Source organism: Haemorhous mexicanus, chromosome 2, assembly GCF_027477595.1.
Source record: "Haemorhous mexicanus isolate bHaeMex1 chromosome 2, bHaeMex1.pri, whole genome shotgun sequence".
NCBI lineage: Eukaryota > Metazoa > Chordata > Aves > Passeriformes > Fringillidae > Haemorhous > Haemorhous mexicanus.
Genome location: NC_082342.1, coordinates 70,051,426 through 70,071,444, shown reverse-complemented (window position 1 = coordinate 70,071,444; position 20,019 = coordinate 70,051,426). Strand labels below are relative to the sequence as shown.

General features: G+C 35.5%; 1 protein-coding gene across 6 annotated transcripts in view; it reads left to right on the top strand.

The window, feature by feature from the left end:
- Positions 1-20,019, top strand: part of DACH1 (dachshund family transcription factor 1) — a 353,632-nt gene that overhangs the window by 171,819 nt on the left and 161,794 nt on the right. For all 6 annotated transcript variants that reach the window (XM_059839129.1, XM_059839130.1, XM_059839128.1 and 3 more), the window contains exon 3: positions 11,715-11,876. In XM_059839129.1, coding sequence (XP_059695112.1) covers positions 11,715-11,876 — 162 coding nt within the window. The remainder of the gene's footprint in view (positions 1-11,714; positions 11,877-20,019) is intronic.

Here is a 20,019-nt window from a genome sequence, read left to right as displayed (position 1 = left end):
GACACAGAGAGTTGATCATGGTACTACCTGGTGCATATATGAATGTCTCTGTAGACAGTGTGCCATCCTTATTAAATACTGTTACTGGAAGGACAGAATTGTGTTGATTCATCTGCCTTTATTACATGAAACCTTACTGTACAGACACACACACACATATATAAATATATAACTATATATATACATACACACACACATGTAAATATGGTTAGTATGCAGCTTAGATGAAGTACAATCCTCCTGTGGCCTGTTATTGACATAGAAAATCTGTTTCAATAGTTGGAGGAATTACTCTTTTTCAAGTCTGGCAAAGAAATATTAGCACGTGACTAATGCAACCGATTAGAGAACAGAGCAAACAAAGAGAATTCTAGAAATGTCTCATAAACTTCTTAAGGCACTGGCAGAAAAACAAAATCTCCTTAATGTTGTGGGCTGTTAGTGCATCACAGAATTAAATATAACAATAGGTCTGCATCCTTTCAAAAGCAATTCCTATGTTTTAGCATGTCTTAAGTAGTGATTAAGAATTTGATTTTGAAGAAGCTCCGCAGTTTAATATAAGAAATTGCACCAAATCCAGTAATTTTCATTCCTGTAAATGTTATGCCTACCATAGACATGTTTTCAGAACTAATTTATTCTTCACTTTGGGAAATGTCCACCAGTTCTTTGGACTATCCAGTGGCAAATATTGATTATAATCAATGTTTTATACTTGCAATCTTATTAGTTGTCTGTATGTCTTCCAAAGTGACTGCAAGTCAACATTAGTGTCAAATTGCTAGAATGATGTTCTGATTTCTAAGATAAAGGAACAGTAGTGATCCTGTTCCATGTTTTTTTAAAATTATTCATACTATAAATTTTAGTCTAGAAGTCATTATGTTGAAGACCAGTAATATCTAGAAAATACAAAAGAAATTCATGTACGCTACATGGGCTATGTATTTTTTTTGTTGAAAAATAAATTCATTTGGAATGGTGGTACTTTCAATGTTATGTATTGAGGTTGCATCTTGTAGTTGATTAAAGTTAGATTACTTGTAGTTGGGATAAAAATAGTGAGTTATTAGCGAGATACTAATTAAATTTTTGCCAGTTATTTCTGTTACTCTCTGCTAAATGTGCAGTCTGTCTTGACAATCTGAATGTCAGATAAGTCAAAAACTTGGAATTTAGCAATGATCAGAAAGAAGGTCGTAACCTAGAGGGAAGAGAAATTAGAAAGCATACGTCCCATTTTGCATTTGTGCAGGTGTTGAGAAGGTGGAGAAAAGTGATTTCCAGTAACAGTTAGATTTGTGAAAATCCAAATCTGTTGATATACTGTTCATTAATGGATGAAGAAAAGATAATTGAATTATCTGCTGCAAATTATGAGGCAGTTCTCCCTACAAAATGTGGAATCTGTGAAATAACTTGCCATCATATTTTGTCTTTTTGTGGACACTACCAAGTTGAGAGAATCATGGTTACCTAAAGCTCTTTTTTTCATAAATTATTTCTAGCAATGAACATATCTTGAGGATTTCTCAGATTTTTGCCAAAGAGAATGTTTGGGCTCTCTTATGCTTGCTTATTTAATGATCTTTGAATATATATTCATAATGTGTTAGACAGTGGTACCAATCAGTTGTTGGCCTCAAAGAATATGCCTTTTGGAAACAAGACATATGATCATGTATGGAAAGCTGAATTTACAAATGTCTGCAGGTCTTCATAATAAAGAACTGCAACTATACCAATATGGTAGGAACTGTAGAAAACCTACTGCATGTTTGTTTATGTATTACAATCAAGTACAGTAACAATGTATCCATTGTTAATACCACACTTTCCTTTTAATATCAGTAACAGCCTTCAGATGTTTACTTTTTGTGTAGCAGACAATTCTGAGTTACAAAACAAAAATGTTTTGTTGAATGATGTTCAGTATTTGCTGAACACTCTGGGTGTGAGAGAACTCCTTTGATTTGGGGTGATAATTTGCCCTTAGAATAAAAAAAAAAAAAAAAAAGGAATTATTATGTTTGGAAAAACCTCTGAGATCATCAAGTCCAAATTTTGACGAACGCCACCATGCCCACTAAAGTATATCAAAAAGTGCCACATCTGCTCACTTTTTGAACGCTTCCAGGGATGGTGACTCCCCCATTTGCCTGGAGAGCCTGTCCCAGTGCTTAACCACTCTTTCAGTGAGTAAATTTGTCCTAATATCCATGCTTTGATGAAGTGCGGGGACACCACACAAGTGCACATCGTGCCCCTGTTGTGCCATAGTACTGGAAAGAGATACTTTGTCTTCAAATGTGTCATGCCACCTTGAGGCATTCATCTGATGCCTTGGTCAGCGCCCAGGGTGCTGCCTGTGGGATTTAGTGTTCTGTTACCCTGTGCAACAAGTAGAGCATAAAGGTGAGAGAAGACTGTCTGTGACAATTGACTGCCTTTTCATCTGAAGAAGGGACTCCACAGTGTTACCTGTGAGTCATTATCACAGCTACTTTGTACAGTATCACAGTTCTGCATCACAGTACAAACTCTGCTATCACTGTGCTGTAACAGTACATTTAGCCCCATGCCTTGCCTCTGGCACAGAGTAATGCATAATGGATCTGACGAAACTTAAAAAAGAAAAGAAAAAGAAAAGAGAAAAAAAAGAGCCCCAAAGCCACAGTGCAGCTCTTGAAGTTACAACACTTCTAGTGAATAAAAGAGTGAAGAAAGAGAGAGGACTCTCCTGACCCTTACAGGTGAATTCTTTACATTTAGAAATGTGAAAATTCTCTTACTCCACTTGCTGCCTTAAAACTGGGGTATATATGTCTTGAAATAACCAGTGGATTTCTGGGACTTTTTCCCACTGTTATATTGACTTCTGTCTTTCTGATGCTCGTCACAACCTGGTTTGCGCACTGCAAATAGATAACCAGAAAACAGTTATAGAATTTGTTAATGTATATTGTATTATAAAAGTTTCTTTCTAGGGGCAAGAGGATTCAAAACAATCTCTACTTTAAAGATGAATATGACAAAACAGGATTGCTCTTCAAAGACATTTTAGGTTTTTTCAATATGTATAATATATTTTAACTCTATTAAAGAATAAACCAATGGAAACTTCATTTAAAGTATCTTGAAATATGTATTTTAGACATTTACTGAAGGTCTACTGCTCTAATCAGCAGCTGTGATATTTCATCCTAGCTAAAGCCCTGAATTCCTTGCCTTCTCTTTCCATGACTGGGAATAATGCTGTTTTCACTTCCTGAGGTTGGCAGGAGCCTGAAATAAGTCTGTAGCAGTTCTTATGCACTGGAAGTGACAATCAAATCTTTCTTTCTTTCTTTGGGCAGAAGTGTTGCTTGAGGACCAAAGCCATAAAGGCTTTGATAGCACGTCGCCTAAATATTACTGGGCTGTTTCTTCAGTGTGTGGACTCAGTGCAGAGAACAGATCCCTCTGGGAACACATCTATTCCACCAGAAGGCTATCAGAGCTAAAATTTCACCACTGTGGTCCACAGCTGAAATCTCATTTTATTCTGATCTTATTCTGGTGCCACAAGTACTTATTCACATGGATAAGTTAAATTTCTTAACTTAGATGATTAGGCACATGGACTCCAGTGGGTTTGTGGGAAAGAATTTGGCAGTCCTGTTCGCAAGGCCGAGTTCGGAGGTTAGAGGGAAACACTTCCACGGGGCCATCAGACTGCCTCAGCAGTGTTTAGATATTAGTTTAATCAAAGAACTGTGTGCCATTACCCCAGGATCTGTGTCAAGCTGTGGATTAGGTTTATAAAAAAAACTACAAAAGCTCCTGCTGGTTGAAAGATTATGAGTATTTAGCTACATTACTGCTGTTACAGGCACGAGCACGTCTTTTCAGTATTTTTGAATCGTAGCACTGTTAAAATTAGTTGTGTCCATCTAGTTGTAAATTAGACTTAAGTTAAAGGCTAAGGTTTTTTTTAAATACTACTGGTATTCTTATTGGTTTTGACTGTATAACATCAACTGTAATACACTTCTCTAAACTGGTCCCGAAGAATATGTCAATAAAAGACATTGTAGTTAGTAAAATCTAAGAACATTAAATGAAGAAAATTCGCAGAGCACCAATAACCACCAGTAACTGTCATTATGTTAAACCTTTTAATTTCTCCTAACAGCAAGAATAGTATTGTGAGAACATGAGATAATACACATGAAAAGAAGAAAAGAACTTCTATTTGTAAAAAGTGCAGGGAAGCTGTTCCCATAATAAGTCATTCTATTAAAGAAGAGCAATTATTGCACTCTAGCAATGCAAATGTAAAACAGAAAGTCTTTCAGGAACCAGCCATCATTGTTAGCATAATATATTGTCAGTATATATATGTTTTGCTTTCCCACATCACATCTTTTCTTTTTTTTTTTTTTTTTTTGGAACAGCATGGTATTCAGTTAAAGAGATTGTGGATCAGGATTTGGCACTTAAGGAAAAGTATTTTTTTATATTGTTCAAAGCTGACCTCTGCTTTTAAAAGGCTTGATCTGCACTTTTTCATCTGTTTAGAAGCATACATTTTTGGTTAAGAAATTGAAGACAATCTCTTTGTCTTTTTCCTAAGCTAGGAAGGTTGAGATAAAAAAGAATGCCTGCTTTAAAAGTCACACATGGCTGTAATTTAAGATTTTTTTTACCTCATTGTCCATAACAGTTGAAAGAAACCTTCAATGAAAGTTTATTAACTAGGCCAGTGCCTGAGGCAATAAAGGTTCATTTATTACCAGTTTCTTGGCTGTTTTTCTTCTTCTATTTTTCCGTTAAACTCATAGCGTAAGATAATACTTCACAAAATTAAACCTTTGACCTTCTGTGGAGTTAAGTCGCCTTTGATTAGATAAAGTAACAATTTATGGTCCAGCATGAGGTTGCACATGAAATGAATAATGCAACAGAGTGAATGAGAACTGAGAATCTATTGCTTTTGAAAAGATGACTGTTGTTTAAGAAAGAATGTTCTCTCTTAATTGTATTGTATTGTGGCTGTGTGCATTCCAGTAGGATTTTAAATTGTTGCTGAAAACTGCAGTATAGCTGGGCAGTTATGCAACATACATTGTTTAATTCTGTCACAATTGCACCAAGCAAATAATAAATTCACAGATTACAAAGCCCCGTGAAGCTGTAGCAGTTAGTAATTTGTTGTGGTATTTGAAATGCACTTTGTGATTTCACTTTTTACTTTTCAGTACAAAGGAATATATATATCCACTAGAAAGAATAACTTCACGAAGTGTAAGTCAATCAGTTCCATAAGTGGCAAATATTAGTGATAAAATAATTCCATTTACACATTTTTTGAAACACTGTTTGACCTTCTAGTAGATCTATTTAAAAAAAATGCAGTGTTAATAAAACAAAAGGACACCGCTGCTTTCCACATCAACGTTTTATTTTTGCAACTGTGTTATTAATTGTGGAGGCACATCTTAACGAGAAAGATTTTTAGGTTCAAGCATTGCTGTGGAAATTTAGCTATTTTTCTTGTTTATCCTAAATGCTATACCCAGGCCTCAAAATTCGTATTACAGGTTAGGAGACGTTACAGGAAAAAGGTCTGATTAGACTGATGAACAACAGATGGCTTGAGCTTCACATATACTGGTTTTCTCCCAGTGCAAGACTGTCAGTTTCAGTTTAGTTGCACCAGTCTAAACCATGGATGATTTTTTTCTAAGTACTCCTTCTTTAGCAATATTTAAAGTGCAGGGGTTTGGGTTTTTTTCATTAATATGATACCTTTAATAATAGGCCTTTAAGAGATACTAAAAAAATTATCTAGATGAGCAGTTTATGCTGAACCACTCTAGCTGATCAAGAAAATATAGCTATGGGGACCAGACAATAATTTTTTTGATTATCCCAGAATAACATGTAATGAAATTTTTAGGGTATACCAAGCTTGTTATGTTGGAACAATCCAGACTGCTTAGCAGAAATAAGGTTTCTGGATACTGTGAGATTCTGGGCATACATTATACATATAGAATGCTTTTAGTGAAACTCAGTATATTTTAGCTTAACATTATGGTGAAGTTCTCCTTCCTGCAATCCAGTCTATGTAATCAGACCTCTGTCCTCCTGCAGATTGCTTTCCCCTTCTTGTTTTATGTATCACACTATATAAAACACCCATTAGATCAGAGACTTGGGTTAGGATCCTATTTCATCTGAAATAACTAGGCAGCAGTGTAATAAGCTACCAAAAACTTGTACCTGAACTGCTGGAACCCCTGAAACCAGTGCAATAACCTACAGTGATCAGGGTCAGGTCCTAGGAGGTAACCCTGCCTTTCTTTCTGAGGCAGATTTTTTTCAGATTTTAGTAGGAATTTTGCCAAAGTAAGAACCACAATATGAAATCTGGTATTAAATCAAGAAAGGGCTTGAATTTTTTTCAAGTCAGTGCCATTGAAATAAACTAGAAGCAAAAGGATTAAGCATTAATTTGAAATAATGAAAGGAGTTCTTGCAGAATTGAGATGAGATTTGGAACTCCTCCCATGCAGTGAGTAAAGCATTTCTGCTGGATGAACTTTCCCGCAAATAAATTAAATTAAATGAAACACACTGCTGACAGTTGTATTTTGGTTTTCTGCCTGTTCTGTGATGACAAAGGTAAAGTTTCTTGAAGATGTTGTAAAGGTCCTAAAGAAGGAGCTTATGTAAATATGCACATTGCTGAATTTTGTAAGTAGCCATAAATACATATCTACACACAGACGTATATAAAATAAAATATAAGGGAAGCTAATAGTTGCATTAAGGAAATTATTGGAATGACTATTAGGAATTGTTATAATTCTTAGGCATAATTATATAAAGGAAGTAAAAAGTGAATTAAAATCAATTATTTAAATAATTCTGTAATTTGTCCCAGGATGAAGTTTAGGCATGCAATTAAAAAGTGTATGTTTTGAGCCATATTCAAGGCTCAAAAGTTCCACTCAGAGGTCCTTTTCTATTTTGCTTCACAAATAGGGTGTGTTGTAAGCTGCTCACCCCACCAAAACTGAAAGTTTTAAGAGCTTTCTCTTAAGGCAGGCAGGCAATACTCTGTTGGAAGGCAGAAACCCTGGATGTGATTTAGTGCCCACCAGTAATTCGTATACATTTCGAAAACCTGTCATGATATATGACAGCTCTCTTGGGGACTTTGCTTTTAAAACAGAATTGTTTTCTGAAGATGCTGTGGTTTTTTTGTCATTGTTTTCTGTTTCATTCACTCATTTTTCAGCCTTAGAGACCACACATACTGGGCATACTTCTGGTCTCATTCTCACCCACGAAATCCTGACTTCAGTAGAGTTGCACGGGTGTAAATTAGACTAGGACTTGGCAGGAGAAAGCTTATGATTATATTTGGCAGAGACAGCAGGCTGCAACTTTATTAACATAATTAACAGCTACAAACACACCCAACAGGCCAAAGTAATCTAGTGACAGAAGAGAGAAGGTCTTAGTAGGAAAGGATCCTTTGCGCTCTCTTTTGGTGTTCTGCTTCTTGTTCCTGAGTTCCTGCTAAGGCTTGGCGAGCATTCAATTGAGCTGTAATTCAAATTCATACGGCTCCTGCAAGACACCTTGAACAGACTTTTGCTGATGAGTCTATAGGAACTGTCAGCAATACGGAGATTACTTCAGAAGCGTGATGGTTGAATCGAACTTTACTTTCTGATGTTTTGCTTTTTGAATTAAATTGTTGGACAAGATTAATTGCACGCAGTAAGAGATTTAAATGAATGGCTTTATAAAGCATTAAAGTTCTAAGTATGTCACATGGGAAAAAAGCTGTAAGGTTTAAATGAATAAATGTATTTAATGCATAAAATGTCTAGGCTAATTTTTTAATTCCTTTACAAACATATTGAAAAACCATACTTTATTCATCCATCTTAGTTATACTGCTGTGGTTGTGGTAATTTAATATTCCTGCTCTTTGCTAATCTTCTGGTTCAACAGAAGTAAACAATAGGTTTCATAAATTAAAAATACGCTCCTCAGAACATGCTTCTAAAGATAAAAAACAAGGCTGTAAACATTTATGACTGAAACAAACTAGATTGTTCAAATACTGCCATGATGTATCATGTATATCAATATGGCACTGATATCAGTTAGAATGCAAACAAGGTTTTAAATGATGTGCCCCTTCATTTCAGCTGGAGAATCCGCTTTACACCATCTGCCTATCAGATGGTTAGGAACCAGGACTGCGTATTAATGCCACATGTTCGATTTTCATTCCTCTTGTAATGGTTAGATTCATATTGCTAATAGCTGTGCATGAGCACTGTCGATGAAATTTGTGTGACGATGGAGTGATGAGATATTTATAAAGCTGCCTGTCTCACTGCATAATCAGCAGGAAGAATGCCAGACATAAACAACTTATCAATTTCAGAATATTAATGACAACTACCATTGCCTTTAATCCACTGAGTATTTTGGCCTGAATACTTTTTAACTGTTCAAATAAATATTTGTAAAGAATAAAAAATACCTACGTGGCTGATTGGTATGGTCCTTATTTCTTTCATTTCAGTTGACTTTGTAGGTTACATTTGGTTATCTCATTTTTGAAGGTAACATTTTGGGAATGTGCACCTTGGAAATCCCTTGGCTACTTATTGTAAGATTAAATTGATATTAAATAATGTTTACATCATAATTCTTTTTCAAATAATACATTTTAAAAAAATCCCAGGTATTACCCATACTGGGACTTCAAAACTTAGTATTTTAAAATATAAGTATAGATATATAGAGGTGTATTAACTTCTGCTAATAGTATATTTGCCTGCCTATACTAGTGAGATAAGAAAGATAAGTTGGGCCCTATGCTGAAGTTCTGGGTTCTACCACACCCCAGTACACCACAGTGCACCAGTGATTATAAAGCAGGTGGCTCTGATAAACTGGCTTTGGGCCTCCCTTGCCACTTGCTTTGCTATATCATCACAGTCAGGTGCTAGAAACAAGCAGCAGTAAAGGAGAAACTGTGCAGTAGACTGGAATTGCAGTAAGGATCACCATTAAGCTAGAGTTCTGAGCATTACTCCTTCCATTTCCCTCCTTACTTACACCAGTGCTTACACGAGACACACATTTCAGATTTGTACGGTTTCCATTAATTGCTGTATAGCAAGCTAATCATTTCAGTCACTTCTGTGATTGTGTAAGAGAAGGAATGAAATTATTAGTTTAATATCTACTGTTTTAAATGATCATTTTTTGCCACAAGCATTATCTTGCAAAAATCTTACTACAGAACTAAGCAATTTTTATTTTAGTTTACCAGTCCCCACCAAGAGCATACTCTTTTTTTTTTGCAAATTTTATAGCAAAAGAGGATTTTTATTTCAGGAGTTCTGCATCCAGGTCATTATTCCAATGCAAGAAAATCATTGAAGGTGGTGTCACAAATCCTATGTCCAGCATCTCTTTAGTATGTAATTTGCCCCAGTGCTTGAAAGCACTTTAAAACTGCTGGTCTAAAAGTGTAGTCGCAACCAAAAATTTGGGACCTGCTGTTCTAGTCATTGAATATAATGTACCAGGATATTCCTCCAAATAATTGTTCTTTAAAAATGCTAGGTTTAGCTTTTCAGGGATGTATATATATATATATATATATATATATATATATATATATATTTTAAAAAAGGAAGTATAGGTTATTGTGTTGTTTAATGAGCACCGGATGCAAACCAAAGTTCAGAGGTGCACCATCCTTTTTTCTGTGGCCAAATTTAGGGACTGTAACCAAATTTGTATAATGTATGGCTTCATATCCTTCCTCTAAGGTAAAAATATAATTGGAAGCAATCCATGTTATTGTCAATACCTTTATAAGATCAGAACATGCATATTTTGTGATAGTAGCAGAAGCTAAAATAAAAGTAAACCCTCATATTTATTCACCTTCTCATTTATTTTTGACGTTTGGTACATCTTCTACCTGAAACAGCACTTTTGTAAAGAATATTGATCTGTAATTATCACTTGGTCAGTAGTTCTCATTACACTTGGAGGTGTTAGAAGTCAGCCTGTGAGGAGGGTGGGGAGGCTGGAACTGTTTGCTAATCTTTATGTGGTCATGCAAGGCAATAAGGGAAAACAACCTTCAGTCAAGCAACAATATATTCAAAGGCACCTCTTATGCCACCTCATAGATTTCCTGATGTCTTCTCACCTCCTTTTTCCCTGCTGGAATTTGCCTTCTGTCCCTCCCCACCACTAGCCAAAAACGTGGCAAAAGTGAACTTGTTTTCCATGTAAGGAGTCAAAGGAGACAACAAGAGACCCTGGGAAGCAATGATGCTGGCAATATTTACCTCAGTGGCCTGGGATTATTTGCTTATTTGGTCTTCCTGCTAAATTGCACTCTTCCTATGCTAGACAGCAGCCTTAGAATAGTAAATTGTGGAGTTAGTTTCTCTTGAGATCCATAGGACACTTCACACCTCTCAGAGTAGCTGAAAATCAGACAAGCAGGCACCTTTAAACTAATTGCATGGTGTTTTTCAAACCTTCTCCACATTCAGGGCAAGAATCTTGATTCAAAATGACTGAGGTCTGTTCTCCTCATGTGGCATCACAGGCTGAGGGCTGAGAGTGCATCAATGCATTAAACTTACCTGCGTTATTGCCTTCTCTTTTATTTCTTAGATTTAGTCCTCTATCATTTCCATCTCTGCCCCCTGCATCAGTTGTGTGGGGGAGGCAGCTCTTGTGAAGTTTTGGCACTGGCTTCTCTCTGCTGCCCCCCAGGCTGGGGCAGAGGAGTCTGGGTGGGCAGCAGCAGGGCTTAGGGACCACAGGACAATTACCCTGCCTCAGGGAAGAGGGCAAAAACTGATGCTTGTGACTTAGATTAAAGGCTGCATCTAATTTTGAGCTTTAAAGGCAATTGGAGAACTGGACCAGTTCTCCAATTGCTCTTGACAAAGAGAAATTTTCCTGCGTTTGTAGAACATTTTTCCAAGTGGCTGGATGGCAGAAGCTTGGTTTGGTAGTAAGAGCACTTGAGTTGCCTGTAGGTGACTTTGGGATTGGTATTAAATGGGTTAATACTTCCTCTTCTCATTGATAAATTAATGTCTTGAAGTCTGGGGAGAGCAGAAGAATGTTCTGCATTATTTTTTTCTAGAAATGCTTCCTAGAAAAACTACATCTCCTTGCTATTATATATGAAATGAGAAATGACTGAGTTCTATAATCTGTTACTCATAAATAGAAATTATAGACCTGTTATTTCTGTTTTCTTTAGCATGTCTAAAATTGAAGATCTAATGGGAATTTTTTTCCTAAGTATGGTTATTCACCTATTCATAGTCAGACACTCAGGACACCATTTTGGAGCCAAATTAGATTTTTGACTGCATGTATTTGTAGCTGCATCTTGTTGTGATTTTATTATGAATGCACTTACTGGACACCAAGTTAAAGTTTAAATCAATGTATAGGAGTAATTATCTAAATACAATGTGAAACATTTTACTTCAAAAAGTTGATAGTTTTCAAAACCAACAAGAGGAATAATACTCTGCAGCGCTCTCTGTTCTTATATAACAAGCATGAAGGAATAATAACAGTCCCTGCAATAATGGAGACTCATAGAATAATGAATATTAAATTTTTTTCATACTTCTTTGCAGGTCTGACAGCAGCAGCTGCAGCAGCAGCAGCTGCCACCAATGCTGCCATAGCAGAAGCAATGAAAGTGAAAAAAATCAAATTGGAAGCTATGTCCAACTATCATGCAAATAATAACCAGCATGGAGCAGACTCTGAAAATGGAGATCTGAATTCAAGTGTTGGTAAGTTTCAGACATAGCATTATTATATGTCCATAATGCTGAGATATTTTATTAAAATGGTAATCTTTCTGAACTTCTTTCTGAAATCTTTGATTTGGTGTAAAAAGTTGCATATTTGTTTTCCTTTTCTTAATGCTTTTAGTTTTATTTTGTACCTGCCCTTTACACCAGCGTTCAGTGTTGTTGTTACTATTACAAAAACATTCTTTTCTTCGCAGGCTACTTTTGCAGACTCCAGTTAATATTTTCCATGAAAGAAAGTGGTTTGATTGCTTAGAGTTCATTTTTCAAAGTACAGGTGGAGTGACAGATGACGGTGTCAAAGTGAAATTTAACAATGTCTCCTGCTCAGTGTGCTGGGTATTGACTTTAGGTAATTCAGAACACAAGCTTGAAAGCAAAATATTTCATACTTTCATGTGCCCTGTGACAAAAGGAAAACATACATACACAATAAATTCTGCCATGCTTTGCAGTTCCTATCATATTTTATTTTAATAAACACATTCCTAAAATGTAGTTAACATTTTTTTCCATTTCTTAAGCAGCCATCAGCAGCTCTTGTTCTTTTTCAAAAAAGAATTGTTTCAGTATACTTTATTCATTTGTTTGGACAATTTGTTTTGCTAAAGCATACTTCAAAGCTAGGATAACTTTTGTTGTTGTTGATTAAATCTTTAATCATCTGTGTGTGTCTGCTGTAAAATGTTTTGTTATGCCATTTCATTGTATTGGATCCTTTTATCATGTTGAGACAGTATTAACTCAGCAACAGAAATTCAATGACAAGAGGTAGGTTCAGAAGTCTGCAGGGAAGATTGGTGTATACTGGAATCAAATGGCCTCAGATAGGCTTTTTGTTTTTATTTTGGCCCTTTCTCTAGATTTTTTTTTTTTTTTTTTTTTTAGTTTTCCATCTTCTAAATACATTTGGAATGAATCTTAGGGGGTATGTACTAGCGTTAACATAAATAAATACATGTTTGTGGACAGTGTTTCTGTACAGTTCATTGGCTTTGGTAGGGTATTATTTAGAAATAATATGAATTGCAGTTTAAAGTACAGGATCACTTGGGTACACACTACTGTAAATAGCAGCAATATGTATGCATTACTGAATAAGGAGATTATATGATTGGTTTTGTTTTCCTTTTAAATAAAGACTTTAAAAATACCTCTATGATGGTGAAGAAAATAATCTTAAATTACTGAGATACCAACATATGCAGTTACTCTAATACAAGTGTAAAGATTGTTCTCTTGGAGAGAAAACAAGAGAGGGGAGAGAGCAGGTGTCTTTGAAATCTGGGAGGAGGAGATAGGTACAAATGAAGTGGAAGGATCAGTTGGCCTCTAGCACACTGGGAGAAAAGTGAAGTAATGAGAAAGGGTGAACAGGGTAAATACAAGCCGAGAAGATAAAGAGTGTGTACTAGAACTAGAAGCTAATTTAGATTTTCAGGCTTAGATGAATCCATTATGTGAAATAAAAAGTTCAAACACTGGTTTGTGGAGCTGCTATTCTGCTTGGCAGTTCTAGTTATAAACCACATGTGCATCCGTGGGGATGGAAAAGTTAACAGGTAATCAGCATCTAAACCACACAGGGTTTTTGTAGAAGAGTGGATGGAAGGAATATCTGAACTTCCTCTGAATAAAAAAGAAAAATATCTGTTTTGAAATCCTTGTTTTAGGCAAAATTTAGATTACTAATATGCTCTTAGACAGCCTAATCATTTTCCCTATTTAATAAAATACATTCTAGTTATTTTAGTCAGGCAAACCTAGCGAAGCAAGATTATTTATTGTCATTGTCAAAATTTCCTCTCAGCCCCTTAACTTACTTGTTAGCTTCAGTTAATTTCCCAATTTAACTGAATGAAGAATTGAGTTAATTTTGTACAGAAAAAAATGGCTCTTCTGAGTAGAGTGAATAGCTTTCCAGTTGTCTCCATTCCATGAGAAATGGTTCTGTAAATACAGTTTTCTTGTCTGTGCATCTTGAGACAAGGGATTCTTGAGCTACACCCTTCATACAGAGGATTTCTCAAGAGCAATTTGATTTATTTGGGTTTTTTTATACTGAGCCCTGTCCAGTGTCCACGGTTGATCAGGCATATGGAATCAGAGAAGTGACTCCTGTGCTACTCATGTCAGGGTATTATCAGGTTCATGAAAAGTTGAGTTCTTTGTTTATTAGTTGCATTTTTGAAAATTAGCACACTGTATTATCTTGACAAGAGCTCATATTTCAAAGGTGTTGCTTGTATTAGGTACGTACACTTTCTTCTCCTGCATTTTTTCAGGAGTGTGTTTATTTATGTATTTTCAAATAAATATTATCAAGTCCATATACCATTAATGTTTTAAATTATAGCTTGCTAGGGAAGAATATGAAATATTACATTACTGAATGCTGAAAGGAGGAAAGAATAAAACAAAAGAAAACAACCTGATTTTTTCAGTTTAGATTTTAAATTAGCTGATCTGCCTGACCACACTGAAAAGGAACAAATGGTCCAACCAGGCTAAAAGCTTAACTGAGTCATCCTAGCCCATATGCAGCAGGAATTATGGTGGGTGTGGATTTACCATCCTGTGCTCCAATGCCTACATAAAGGTGGATAAATACAATAAGGGCTCTTATTTTATTGATCTTATCACATTGACATGTCATGTTTAGTTCCGAATTGTCTTGCTTTTTCGTTTTAATCAAATGCTTAATGTGAATTACAGAATTAATTCTTGTCATCAAACATTGTATAATTATACAGAGCACTACACAAATTTATTTACTTGGTCCTTTAAAGCAATGGCCAAAAGGTTAGTGAATGAAAGGAGTTAAAGGAAGCCAATGATACTAATAAGTAATTATTTTCTATCTCTCTGTTTTGCTGGTAACCTTGAGCTTGCATCCTCCCACCAGAATTATCATTTTAGAAGGGAAAAAAAAAAAAAAGAAATTACAGAGGAATCAGAGTGAGGTATTAGCACACTGAGTAAAATATATGGCTGCAACGCCTTTCTCCCCCATCCACAATCAATTGGATTCTTTTAGTTTAATATTTACTTGCTAAGATGAGATGCTAGTCTGCATGGTGATAAACAGTCTGCTACTGGCATCTGAAGGTGACCTGTCAGTTCATATGGACAAATCTCCTGCTTACTGAAATGTACAAAATAAATCATTAAAGCAGGCAGGTGCTCATTCCCAGATTTAAATCACCATAGATTTATGATTTGAATTAATGCTTCATTTGGTCATAGAAATAGATGCTGAGACAAATGATATGCAGTGGTTGGGGCTTCCATACTGTAGCCATCCTAATATTGATTACTGAGATGTCTTTGCAATCTCTTGTTTATATCAAGTACTGTCTTGTGACAGCATGGCTGATATGAGCTACATTGCAGATAAGAAGGAAAAATGTCCCAGGTTCTTTTTAGTGGCAATCCTACATACAACATGCAGGATAGATAAATTATTGGGGTTTTGTTTAAAAAATGAATTCTGTAGGGCAGCAAAGGAAAAAGAAAGATTATGGTATGTGAAGAGGTTTTTTTTTTGTTGTTGTTGTATTTGGTAGGGTTTTTTTTTTTTTTTTTTGTTTTTTTCTTGGGTTTTTTTAATTTGGTTTGGGTTTTTTAATTAATTGCTGAATAAAAAGAAAGAGAGTGGCAAGGTCAAATTTTAAATTACACTGGCCAGGTTCTTCTCTTTGTCATATTAGCATCTTAGTGTGATATTAGTATCAGTTGTATGTTTACCATCTGATGCTCTAAAGCAATGGATAGGTAAAGCAGCTCAATCATTTCCTTGCTGCTTAAGTACTTAGTGCCCTGCTGTCCTACTTCATTAACCTGCAGCAGCAAAAGATAAAAGCCTTTGAAAATAAATACCTTTTAGAAGCTATTTTTGTGGGCTAGAGTTTGCTATCTATAACTTGGTAGGAAGTGAAGAACAGTCCGTATACTTTTGCTTCCCGAACATTTTATATAATGAAAACACTATGCATACACTTTAGGGAATACTCAAAGGATTTGTTAAGACCTTTGCCACTTGCTAAAATATGACTCATAAAACTTGTAAACAACTATCAACAATAGTAAATTACTTGCTTAGTAGGAAATGAGTTCATATCTATTCAAAATGTGATCTCAAAACAGATGTCCCAAGAAAATGTCATTGTTTAAACGACATTCATACAAAAAAAATGCTATTATTTCTTTAAGGAAGTGAAGCAATCATGAAGACTTTGGTGTTCCTAATTTCTAAACACAGTTAGGAAATACGAGGCAACATTTTACACTTGGCTAGCATGTTAATCCATAAACAGCCACAAAATGTGTTGAAAATTAAGAGATTTTCTTGGCATGTTGGGTTTCCTCTTCATCTGCATTACCTTGCAATATTTAAAATTATGAGACAAATACAAGGCTTCCTGTGATGTGTTGTTCAAAAGTAATGCTTGCTTGTATACTGTTCTTTTTTTCCATCCAGAATCAGAGATAAAATGATTTAGGTGAAATTATTTTTCTCCGGTGACCTTGCCCAATAATAGAACAGTACAAAATGCAGTAATTTCCTTTTTCTAAACACACGTGTCTATTTTAAGGGAAAGAAATACTTTTATGGTTTCAGGAAAAAGTCTTGGAGACCTTGAAAAAGCAAATAAAAGGAAACAGAGAATGCAGGCCACTGAGCACAGCTCTGCAGTTGCACATCTGATTCTCTGCCTTGGCAATGTTAATGAACCTCAAATCCTCCCTATAATTAGATGAGGGAATTGCTTATATTTTCAAACAGATGATGCTGCTGTAATGAAACGATTGGAAACGATTGACAGGGAACTTAAAAGTGTCTACAGTAGTCATTTAGTTTCCGGGTTTTGGGTTTGGGGTTTTTTTTCCTTCTTTTTTTTTTTTTTTTTCTTTTTTTTTTAATGTAAAAGAAGATTGGCTGTAGGTACAGGTCCTGGGAGAGGTAGTAATTTACACGGAATGCTATGACAGGTGTCTTTGTATAGCATGGAAATAAAATGGAAGACAGAGGAATGATGGGCAGGCATGGCAATTTTTTGGGAGGGGGTGTCCTGTGCTTATTCTGCCTGGGTTCTTTAAAAGGGGCCGAGACTCAAGAGATGGATCTGGATTGAGTGCACAGCTGTAACTGCTGATGAGCTAATTGCTCCTTATCTCTCAGCCCCATTCATCTTCATTTTTTACCAATTACTGAGAATTATCTGTGTTCTCAGTTGGATATGAGAGTTAATCCTTTTTGGTTAAGCTGGCAGTACTGTGAGCAGATTCCAAATCATAGGGTGAAAAAGCCAGAGCAAGCTTGTTCTCAAACTCTCTCCAGTTCAATGACAGTATCAGTAGTTCATAAGAATTTTTCTATTGTTTAACAGATTAAACACTGGGTTGTTTTTTTTTTACTTTTATACTATTATTAATATGTATTTTTCTCTTAGAGTAAACTGTATATTCCTAGGTGGATGTGTTCTCTTTTTAAAAGTATTGCAAAAATGAAAAAAAAATAAACATTAACTTCAGACCAGGAGGATTCTTTGGGAAACATCAGTGTTTATTGCATGATACATAGCACTTCTTTTAATGACAAGACTGTGCATGCAACTTTGACATCGTGGGACATAAGACAAATGCTTGTCAGTTGCAGATATCTACTTTTGTAAATTTGTTTGAGATCTGTAGGTGAAAAGTGCTGTCTAGGTGCTTGCAAAAGCATAATCATACAGCCTTAAGGACAAATGTGCTACGTGGAGCACATCTTATTTCAAGCTAAAGGAATGCTTTCATAAAACTGTGCTTTGGGAACACACTGAACACCAGAAACAGATCATTTAGTTATAATCAGGTCACTAAGCTTTTTTCCTAGAATTTTGCTTGTCATGGAAAAAAAATCTTTCATCTTATAGCTAAAATGTAATGTTTGTCTGTCAACCAGGAATATAATTAGTCCATATCTACTTCCCTAGACTTTAATTGTGATGGTTAAATTTGCTAAACAGGGCAATAACTGGTTGTTATGACCTGAGCACCAGTTAGTAAATTAGGAGAATTATTAGCAAAGATTCAGCATTTCATATTGGAAGGTCAGTTGTGCTATAACTGTTCCCTCATCTAGATTAAATCTTCACTGTGAAGTTCATTGAAACAAATGTAGACATTTGCATCTGAGTCACCTTAGACTCAACAGACGGCAATAGGCAGTTGTAGGGGTGATCCATCTCACCCTAAAGTAGATGGCAAAAGTAGATCAGATAAATTGCACCTTACACGTGCTTAGTCATGCGACTACCGAGTTGTAGTTACAGAAAGGAAGTTAAATGAATGGATCTCACTCTCAATGCATGCAATTAATATTTTCTGGAATAAGATTTGAAGATTTGAAGGAGGTAACAGGTCTTTTCTAAGACAGTGATACAGTCATGGCCAAATAATGCTTGAGGCACAGTGAAATAGAAAAGAAAAATAAATCAATTTACTCTTCAGAAACAGCAGGTAAGAAGTTTAGCTATTCTCACAGAAAACTATTTAGATATAAATATACTCACAAGTTTTTCCAATTGTATGGGTATGCTGCTGCTGAAAAGAGTGATTTTACCTACATGAAGCATACTGGAGAGCAGGCTTCTAAAAGTGCAGAAGCAAAAGCTTCCAGTGTGACATTTGTGCTTTGGGCTTGCTATGAAGCTGTATTGAGTTCATGGAAAAATCTAAATTAATAAGTCTATCTTGTCGGCCAGATAAAAAGGAAAAAAAAAAAGCTATTTATATTGTTTGATCACATTTACTTTATTTCCTGTTCCATGAAAGATAATCCTAATTGGATAAATAGTTGGATAATTTAATCTCCAATGTGATTTATTTTCAAAATGCATACTATATTGTTATGGCTATTTTTTCTTTTTATTAGTGCCTTGTATGAAACTAACAAAATTGTTAAGCTTTCATTCAGTTTTGTTTCATCTTTCCTTGTTATCTGCAGTAAATATAGTAAAACCTGATATTGTGGATGTGCTGTGTTAAGAAATATAAGTTTAATACACACCTCATTTTGCTAAGTAGTTACGATAGTCTATAGGATCATCAAAAATATTAATTAGAAGCTGCTTTTTAAAAAGAAAACACTAAATTTTGGGGTTATTAGTTCAGTTTTAGGAAATAATGTCTCTGGTGGAATAAGTGACAAGTTAACATATCTGTCATACAATAATTGAATTATCGTCATGAAAATGTGTCTCTTTTCTGTGTTACAGACATGTAAATATGTTGTATTACACAAAGAAATATTTTCTCTGTAGTTATATAGATATTTAAGAAATGCAGAGTTTTTTCATTCATATGTGGGACAAGGGACTACATAGAGCTGCATTTATTTTGGGGACAGAATTTAAATTTTTCCTTTTCTGGCTGGTGTGTATGTTTCAGAGTTGTATGAACTAGGCAACAGTTATTTTTAGGGTTAAAGATAAATTCATAATATTGAATGCTTGGAGGGTTTTATTTAATCATAATATCCTGGGGCGGGGGGGGGGGAAAGAAGTGAGATTTCTAGAGGCTGTATTTGCAAACATAATATGCCTGCATGTGTCTATGTTCAAATGGGCATTTTTGGAGATTCTCCAGGTAATGGGAAAGGCAACCATAGGCCTCAAGTCAGGCATCTACTGTAAGAAATTTTCTTGAATTGAGCCCGTGCATGTAGAAAATTGTGTACTCTGGCAGTTCTTAAAAACTGCATTTTATAGGTCCTTTCCCATCAGCAATGTCAGCGGGATGTACATGGAGATACATTGCCCTTGTCTCAGAGTTTGCATTCAAGTCTTAGAGCTTCAACTTTTTATGACCAGGAAATCCATTAACACATCTATGTGATAAAGCAGATAAATGAGGACCATCTTGCTGCAAAAATCAGAATGGGAAATAACTGTCTCTTTTATATGGAGAGAAGAAATGTGGAGAGAAAGGCAAGCAACGGGAGGATGCAGTCCTGTGTAAGAGGCAGTAGGCAGTTTGTCCTAGAGGTCAGAATTTCTTCTTGTTTCTTTTAACTTCTTCATGTCATGGAAGAGGCAAAGCATTGATCATGCTCTGAGGTTCTGTTTAGGATATGGAC